At 37.0% G+C, this 9,866-nt stretch overlaps 1 protein-coding gene across 2 annotated transcripts; it reads left to right on the forward strand.

Annotated features, from left to right (window-relative positions):
- Positions 1–495: 495 nt before the first annotated feature.
- On the forward strand, positions 496–6,755 carry caap1 (caspase activity and apoptosis inhibitor 1). 2 transcript variants are annotated; one of them, XM_022758831.1, is made up of 6 exons: positions 496–667; positions 1,746–1,940; positions 2,718–2,802; positions 2,924–2,981; positions 3,076–3,143; positions 3,268–6,755. In XM_022758831.1, exons 1-6 carry the CDS (start codon positions 563–565, stop codon positions 3,759–3,761), a joined length of 1,005 nt encoding a protein of 334 aa, XP_022614552.1. In that variant the 5' UTR covers positions 496–562; the 3' UTR covers positions 3,762–6,755. The 2 variants fall into 2 exon arrangements, with proteins under 2 accessions (XP_022614552.1, XP_022614553.1); XM_022758832.1 differs by having other exon boundaries at positions 1,749–1,940.
- The last annotated feature ends 3,111 nt before the right edge of the window (positions 6,756–9,866 follow it).

Genomic DNA, 9,866 nt, shown 5'->3' on the forward strand with positions numbered 1-9,866 from the left:
TTTCTGTGGCTAGAAGGTGACTTGTTAGGATGTAAGAATTTATAGGCTGCACTCATTATGAACATATGCTTATAGTCTATAGCTGACACTGTACTTGATTTTTTTTAAATTAAAAATGACTGTGTAAAAGATGTTGCAACAGTGTAATCTAATTATATGTTAATTTTAGTATCTGCTTATTAGTTTGGACCTGTATGTCTTAAAGCACCCTTGACCACATGTTACAACAATTTTGTTACGGTATATTTTGTCACAAGATACAACAACATGGTTAAACCTGTAAAATAAATAAGGAAACCAATGTTGATTAATTACATGTATTTATACGACATATTGCTATGAGATATATCTGAGAATTCAGCCTTTGTCTTGGTAGGTTTATGAAAGACATGACGAGCAGTGGCGCTCCAGTCCAGCGGGTGGCGGGAGCGAAAAAAAGGTTTACCGTCGACATCGAACGAAGAAGTCGTCGCTCGCCAATGACACAATATTCCCGCGACATTCAATTTTAGCAAGTGAGTAAACGAGAGACTGGATAACAAGTGCCTCGTTTGTTTTAAAAATGCTCAAAAAGAAGTCAAGTAGTACTGAAAAGAAAAGGAAATACTCGCAGCCCGAGGAACGACATGACAGCAATAAACGCAGAAGTACAGAAACCAATGTGGAGGTGAGATAATCAAGCTAGCTTCATGCTAATCGTGTTGTTTATACATGTATAGTAAATATAGCTATATTTATAAGCAGCCTGTTGGATACGGAATATAGAAGTCGTTTCTTAAAACAATGTCGTTTGAATGTTACGCTTAACATTAGGCAAATTGAGTATATATCTTGATGTAATAGTTAACCTATTCATGTGGTTTTTTGACTAACTTATCACCAAACGCAAGAAAGATATTTTTTTCCCAGTCGTGTACATGTTCATGTTGCTAGCTCGGTGTTTTGGGAGGATATTTGTTGAAGTTGATATGTATATTGTCACACTTTTAAATCAGGGTTGCTGTTTTCTTCTTTGATAGTATTTAGCTGTGAACTTTAGGCTTCCAATAAACTGCAGCGAATTGACTGAGTGTGCGCTAGCTGCAAAGGCTTATAACACGAATCTAATATTCAATAAACTACACCCAGCTGCCATTTTATATATATATTTTTTATAGTACACTCAGGTGAAGCTAATGTATTTACAAGAGCCTTTAAACAAATAATGTTCAGTTTTAGTTCAAACTAATTTAGGCAGGTGTTGTATTAACTTATTGATCATTTTGGGGGCTGTAGTCTCTGGTGTCTCATTTAGTTATAGTGAAACGTTTGTCAGTGATACTGTTTGCCAGTAAAGTATAACATAATTCTTGTAAATTTTTGTTTAATTGTGAAAATATCTGATTAATTGTGAAAGCAAGATATCACAGTAACTTAGGTAATCATATGTTTAAATTGTTCTTTTCTAAATCACAGAGAAATATTTGTTCAAGGTTTCAGATTATATTATGTATGTATATATAGGTGTGCAATTTGCAATTTTTTTCCATTTCAATATGTTGCTAATTATGTCTTTTTTTCCTTCCAAACTAAGTTTGCCAAAGTTGCATTTAAGGGTTTCAGGACTCTTGATAACAGTGTGAATACAAATAATCATTTAACAACATTATATATATTATATAACAATTATATAACAATAATTAATTGGTACAATTTACAAAATTTCTCCAAACACTGTGTCTTAGTAACTTGTTGGTTTTCTAAAGCAGGACTCCAAGGATGAACTCGCTGACCCAGAGCTGGACAGGATTGGCAGTGACATTGAGGAGGGGGGATTGGACCTCAGCCTGCCATTTCAACCCATCACTGCATATGTCACTGACAAGCGGGAGATGCTAGAGCAGTGTTTCCACGTGCTGGGGGAGAAGAAGCTACAGAAGATGCTGCCTGATGAACTCAAGGTGATTTTGTGAACATGTGGACTTCTGTTACATAGTTGTAAACTCAGAATATTAATACGAAGAGAATACAGCAGGCTGAATGAATATGTCAGTATTGAATGTCATTGTATCAGTGTTGTATAAAAGTTCTCACACTTGTGTCAAACCCATATTTTTCATTGATAAATAAATGATGCAGCTTGTGATCAAACAACATTTGCCGACTAAAGGTCAGAGGCATTTCATAATCAGTCTGGCAAATGGGTCGACATCATTTCCCCGCAAACTTTCAGAAATGTCATGCTGCAGTTATACAGGCAGTAGTTTGTGGGTTTATTGAGCTGATTTCTTGCAGTGGCATATGTTGACGTGACCGTGGTCATATTTTTGCACTAAGTTCCAACAACACCTGCGCTTTTGCAATAATGATCATTTTTCTTGGAAAGGTTTGTTCTATCTTGTTGTAGGCATACATTATGAATTATTATAAAAATGTATCATATTTTCATTAGCCACTATTATTATTTTTCATTTCTATTTATCTTCATTGAAGTCAGTTCTTCAAAACTTTGCTTAAACTTAGACAGAATATTGCTAATGTTACTGTTATTTTACATATAGTGTGAGTAGTCGCTTGTAGGATTTTTATCTATAGCTATGAATTAGCTATGGAGCTGTATAATAAAGCTTTAAACATAAGGTTAAAGTGTTTTAACTTTGAATAAAAACTTGATAACATCTCGTAAAGAGAGAGAAATAAGGCTTTTGCCATTTTCTTTGATGATTGATGATTCACAGGACTGTATTTTAGAGGAAATCAAAAAGCTGTGTTGGGAGCAACTGGAGCCAATATCAGAGAAAAATCTTATCCGGATCTTAGCAGGTGAGACATGAGACCAGTTTGGCACATTTTCATAGCAGCTTTTTGGACTGTCTGTGCTTAAAACAATACAGTACTGCAAACAAAGCATTTTCATTCACTTGAAGCTGTTTATTGTTTCTAGGGGAAGAGCTGACATCTGGAAATGGGGATGAACGCACAAAGGAGACCTTGGAAAGCCAGTGAGTGAATGGTTTTCTAACTTATTCAGGGCACAATTAGAGTGTGTTTTTCTACTTATTATTATGTGTTTCTATTTTATTTTTTCCCATCAAGGCAAGACAATAATGTAGACTCTACATCTTGCCTCAAAGAAACAGCAAAAACTGAGGACCCTAAGCAAGGTAATTAATATGTAGTACACAGAAAAACATCCCCCAGGCATTCAATCAGAGACTTCAAAGACAGAAAAATGCTATAAAAGGACCATTTTACATTTAAATTGTCTTGGTGTATTTTTCATCACAGAGGGTGGTGGCTCAGGCGAGGAGAGCGATGTCCTAAGTATAAATGCAGATACTTACGATAGTGACATAGAGGGACCCAAAGAGGAGCAGACTGTTAAAGCCGCGGACGGGGCAGTGAAACCAGGGGACAGCAGTGGGGAGAGCGCTTGCCCAGCTTTAAACCGTGAACCAGCAGATCCCGAGCCTCCCACGGGCTCTCAACCAGTGGAAGCAAAGAAAGACATTCAAAGCGACATAGACAGAAGCGTTAGTGAGATTTTAGCCTTCTCATCCACTTCAAGTAAAGAGGTAGCTAAAGAAGAGAGTGCACCACCGCAGTCTGTAGATGTCACTTTACCTGTTCAGGGTGGACCTGTTTCGAGTCGTGCACCTGCAGCCTGTCAGCCGTCCATTCAACAGCTGGAGCTTCTGGAGTTGGAAATGAGGGCTAGGGCCATTAAGGCTCTGATGAAAGCAAGTGATGGGAAAAAGCCCTCTGTGGCGAAAAACGTTTAGCATGGTTCATTGTTATGTTTTGCATGGTTTAATGGTTTTATACACTTGAAAGAACTCGGTTTACAGATGGTGAATTAGGTTTTTGAACAATTTACAACATAGTTCAGTTTTTTTTGTTTTTTGAAACTTTCTGTATTGTAACATTCAAACCATGTTGTTCGATTACTCCATATTGGAATGATATTACAGACCGTTTAATGCCAAATTAAACACATAAAGACCTGTTTTACTCCTACTCTACTCTCAGTGTCTTCTGGGAAATGCTGAACATAAAGACAATATCAAATGTAGTTTTTCCCTTGGGCACTAGATGGCAATATTACTCTGCTGTAATAAATCCAAGGGGAGAGAGAGAGAAATGATTTATTTGCCTCCATTACAGTAAAAATAGTCTTGAGCAGCATGAAAGTCAAGTTTTCCTAGTAATGATGTTATTTAATAATTCATTTATTCAGTTAGGGCAAAAATTGGTTTTGCAATGGCAGAAATTCTCGTTGAGCCAGTGTTAGAGGATGTGAGCACATCAGTGCGATATGTTATTTTGTATGTAGGCTGAGCTTGGCAAGCCAAAGCAGGTGGCAGCAGTGTTGTACTGTCATTTAGACACTTGCAGTATTTCTTCACTGAACACCTGTTTCACTTGTCACGCTGAAGCATGCATAGTAATACCTGCCGTCTCTTTCATATTTGCATTTTCTAAATGGTTGGTATAGATTACTCTAAAATGGATATCTGTTTGGCAAAGGGAACAAAAGCCCTTCTTGTGGCCTTACAGACAAACTACAGTGAAATCCAAAACTAAAATGAATCTAAGATAATTAGACCAGCTGCCCTCGCTCATACATCTGCCAGTTTTATTCACGAGAGTAAGTTTTAAATTAATTTTTGCTTCGTGTACCTCTATGCAGCAGCTAGAACTAATAGCGTACTCTCACCTAATATTGTGTTTTTGCTGTAATTTATTCTGAAGTTGCTTTGTTCCAGTGTAAACTGTAAGGTTGCTGTGTGTGTGCAATTACATGCAGATGCAGAGCAAAACAGCTCTCTTCCCCAAAAGAGACAATGAAACGTACGATAAGAAGCCAGTTGCCTCCTGGGTATTTGCATTTAAAAGGGTTATTTCATGGGCAAAGTGAGGGTGGGGAGGGTTAAATGCATCTTTCTTTATGCATTTATGTGCAGGTATCTTTGTACTCATTGATGATTTCAAGAGGGAAAACGTCCACTTTAGTAAAAGGGATGCAACGATTCTAAAGTGCTCGTGGTGTCTGTGATTAGCGAGTATTTATCAGTGTAATTTTACTGCTATTAGAATGCCAATTATTATTATAGTATGAGCGGATAAATGGCTTTTAAAGCAGACCTCAGAATGAGTGGGCTGAAAATTGGATTGATGGAAGTGAGATGAAACTTGTTGAGGGAGTACTTTTTGAATTCAAATGAACCCGATGAACCTTGTTAAAATATTGAGGTATGATGCTTCCATGAATGGTGCTATTATCAAAGTCAGAAACAAAGTTGTGCAAAAAGTTGTACGCACCGGTTCATCTGTTTAATAGCCATGCTCGTCATTTTCCTCAGTGTTGTGAGCCAGCCGGTAGTTAGCAACTCTCATTAAAGATTGAAAAAAATACTGTATTCCTCTAAAATGATTTCTTGACTTTATGTCTAACTTTTAGTATGTAACAATCTCGTAAAAGCTCAAAGAGGTTTGGGTTCTGCTTAGGAAACATTGACCACAATGTAATCCCCTCTCATGTGCTAGATGTTCTGGAAGACTTCATATGCCACATACTGTGTGTATGTTGGATGTAGAAAGGAATTGATAGGTTTAGTGCACTTTATATTGCGATAAATACAAAATGGGTCTTGAGAAAGTTGTCTGCAATCACCCCTCCGTGTAAGACATCATCATCGCTGATCTGCAAAGTTAAGTTTTCTAGATGGAATCCCCTAAAATGTGCTGCAGAAAGAAGTGATTCTGCATTTAGTGTACTGTATGTCAACTGTTGTATATGCTCCTTAAAGAGTGCTCTATAATTGGGAAGTTAAAATGCAGTAATTGTTGCAGTGGCCCTTGAGAACAACACGCATACGGGAGTCAAAATGCAAACATTGGGAGGAATGCGCTCCAATCCAGACTTGCTACAAACCTCAAAAAGCAGGGGCACAAACATGAAACTCTTTGAAAGCACATTGCACAAATGTACAGCGAAAAAGACTCTCACAGCATGGCTCTAGGAATAGGGATGTCAGTTTTGGTCTGTCTTTGAGTCTGTTGGTCCAACTTTTTGGGCCACTTTGATTCCTGTTAGAATTCCAGAGAGTCCACAGAGAATTAATAATTTCATCCTCTTACTTCTCTTCCAGTTCCACCACCAACGTATTATTTCAAATTGTCCAACATTTTAGTTCTTGACAAAACATGTAGTTGTACGCAGTAGTATTTAAGTATTTAAGAAGGATTAACTTATGCAAACATAGTAAAATCTCCATGTAAAAGTACTTAATGATTATTAGAAAAATTTACTGAAAGTATCAAAAGTAAAAGTAGTAATGCAGAATGCAGTATTTGATTTGTTATTGATGCATTCAAGTACAAACAGGACTTTAATGTTGTACCTCTTGAGACTGAGCAAATAATATTTGATAAAAATATAATTTTTATGTATAATCTTAGGGTCTGCACAGCCGTAGTCCACCTACGTTTATATTGCCTAATTAGTGCTGTGTTGATTAACATTTCCCTCACGCTTCTGCTGTTGATTTGTACCCATTGGGGCAGGGGCATCTTACCCAATTATCATTCTTAGTGCATAGAGTTTGCTAGAATCATGTACAGTAATTGCCAGCATAGCTCCACCTAACTTACACCTGACTAGAGATATAATCAGACACAGTGGTTGAAAACAACTGCGTGGGTGTTCAGAGCTTGTTGACATAATTGTCAAACAAATGTAGTTGGGTAAAAAGTATTTCTCTCTGAAATGTAGTACAGTAAAAAAAATCTAAAAATACAAAGTTGCATAATATGGAAATACTCCATTAAATTAAAATAAAATTGTACTTAAATTCTGTAGTGGAATGTACTTAACATGATAATTGAAGTATACTGGCGCATTGACGTTAGCTCAAAGCTCAGCTACATCTGAGGGTACATCTGGACTCTAATAAATGACAGCAAGCTGAGACTGTTGGATGTTGTTACTCAGCTTGTCAGATATTCAGCTTGGCAGGCGCCAAGACTTTAATTTTGCCACTGAATCCCACCAAATTAGAGGTATGATTCAGTGGCAAAGTTGTCTTCCTGTTTTTTATTCATCCAACATTTTTCTTTCTTTTGTAAAACAGTGAAGCCTTTAACCTAGTTAGAAAAGCTTCACTGTATTTGCTGTGTCTAAGACAAAAGGAGGTCTATCACTTCCCTCCCTTTCTTTTGGTGCACATTTCAGTTTGTGACTTGATATTCACAGGGTTTTTTTTCCCTTTTTTTCATGTATTTTGTTCTTTCAGTCATGTATGTGTTTTAGTGTTTGCAGTATTTTCAAATTTGAGGTGCATTTCACTCTGGTACCATAGGGGAAAAACTATAACGAAAAGAGGTATTGAAAACATTGATGTCTTTTTATTTCTTCTTGAGAACACATCCTATTTGCGTAAATAAAGTAATTCTCTTCAAATTTCCTCTGTATTGTCTGTGTTCTTTTCTGCAGCTAGAAATTAAATTGAACTAACAGCTCATGCTGACAGGCAATAAATAACTTAGCACCTCTGTGTGACTAAATGAATTGATTTCCCCAAACAATGACTCACTGGACACATTTCATTTTCTTCAAGTTTCAGACAGCATTTTTCTTAAAGTGGAAGAATTATTTGATGTTAGATGCACTTTGTTTTGATTAAATGTCCAATTCTGTGATATTGCTAATTACTGTTGCATTGGCAGCAATCCTGATTGCCATCTGAAAGACAGAAGAAGCATATAAATGTGTTGATTATTTAAATATAGAGATTACTCAAGCAATAGTGGCTAATGATAATGAATCCATGTTCATTTCTGGCCTTGATGTTTTTGATTTGCTGGACTAGATGTACTATATAATTTGAATGGTGGTTCGCTCTAGGCATATCGGTCCTGGAATAATGGATTCTTCTGTTCCATGTTGAATCCGCTGTCATTGAATGGAAACGAATGACAATTGTTGTAGCCTCGTCACAGGTGTGCAGCACATCTGTTCACAATTCACTTCTTTTGCGTGCATAAATGCTTGGCTTATTCTCAAAGAGGTATGAGCTTGGCAGAACCCTTTTTGAAAAATTTGAAGTGGGTTAGTGGAAGTTTGCTGCTATTTGAAAGAGAAGAGCTCCCTTTTTTTAGTCACTCTCCAAAATCTGTGTGAGAGATTTGAACATTTGATATTCTACTCCAGTGTTGTATCTGCATTTGGAGAAAATTCCTCCCCTCCACTGACTCCTCTGACATCTGACTTTCAGATTCCATGCATGCTCACTCTGCATGGGTTTCTCCCCCCACAACTTCAGGGTCTGCATTCAAATGGTGCATTAATACCATCAAACAACCATTGAAATTCTGGCGGGTAGACGAGCAAGCCAATAAAGCAAAATGCTTTTGAAAGATGTCTAGAGACATCAGGAAGGATGGATGACCTCGCACAATCAAATCAGCATAATCAAATGAAATATCACAATATTACATCAAAGCCAACTCCCACCGCGGCAGCAGCTGCAACATGATCAACAAGCTCGATCCTTGGAGTATCAGTGCTTCCTCACAGAAATATTGTGGTTGATGGCCTGAAGTGAATATATTTTACAACCAATAGAGTAGGTTCAGTAAATCTGTGATGTTGTGTGGGTTTTAAATGTTCATGGAATCTATGGTTAATCTTCAATCAGTAAACATGAGCGATTCCCACTGAAATGAGCATGCAGACTGCAGCCTTAATCTATAATAGCGCGCAGATTTAGTAGTCCTTTGAGAGTTAAGGGTGATAGCACCCAAGATAATTATGTGAGCTTCAAAATATATTTCTGTTCCTACATCAGTAACACAAAACTCTCTGAAGCACATTTTAATATAATAACTCAAAAGGAGCTTTCATGTCTAATAAAATAGGCATTATATTTAAAAATTTGTCACCTCTCCCAGTGGAAATAAAACTCAAAGAAATCTCGCTGAAATTATGAATAACCATCTTCCACTCATTTCCTGTTCGTCTTTCCTACATTATCACAACTTTGGTATGTTTTCCAGGGTTGTCCTGTGACACACTGATTAAGTTTGAATCTGTCAAAATACAGTATTTCAAAACATTATTATCAAACCTCAATGTAGCCTACTGTAGACTTTTAAATATAGTAAAATAAACTGTAAAACCATTCTATTTCCACTTTCTTTAAACTAATCACATTTTCTGTGAAGCTAAGCTTTCAACAGCTAAATTCTTATAGTCCCAGCTGTGCTATGAACAGCAGTCAACCAACAAAGTGTCCCCCAGGCAGATGATGGATCACAGCACACAGCCCTGGTAACTCAAACTTTTACGATGCTAGGTGAAGACGGCACAATTTGCGCTGGGGTTGGAAGACATTGAACTGTCAAATCGTGGTGGAGTGCCATTTATTTATTTTTTTATTTGGATGATTTATTTCCCACAGAAGCACAAAAGGATTGAGCCAAGTAAATTACTTTTGCCAAAAGTTGTGATAAAACTGTCAAATTGCTTCCCACCACCAGCTGGCAAGCAATTGTATTACATAAGTAATTGTCAAAAAGAATGTCAAGAGAGGAGTATATTCCTTCGTGAGTTTCTGTCGGTCTTACCATCACGATTTTACGTGCCTTGCCTTACTTTAATGCCCATGTCTTGTGATTTAACTACATTGCAGTATGTAGCTATCCAGGGAAAACCCATACAGTAGCATAGATAGAGTCAAAATGAGTGTTACCACAATTGTTTTCTACATTTCATCTTAAGTCTGACAGGTTTTGAACCCAGAATTTTGATGTTTGTTTTGGTGGCACCTGTCTCAGTTATTCCTTCTTTTTATGGTCCGAAATAACAAGTATGGGAAGTGTCATTT

This window comes from Seriola dumerili, unplaced genomic scaffold (genome assembly GCF_002260705.1).
Source record: "Seriola dumerili isolate Sdu_G_001 unplaced genomic scaffold, Sdu_1.0 BDQW01000309.1, whole genome shotgun sequence".
NCBI lineage: Eukaryota > Metazoa > Chordata > Actinopteri > Carangiformes > Carangidae > Seriola > Seriola dumerili.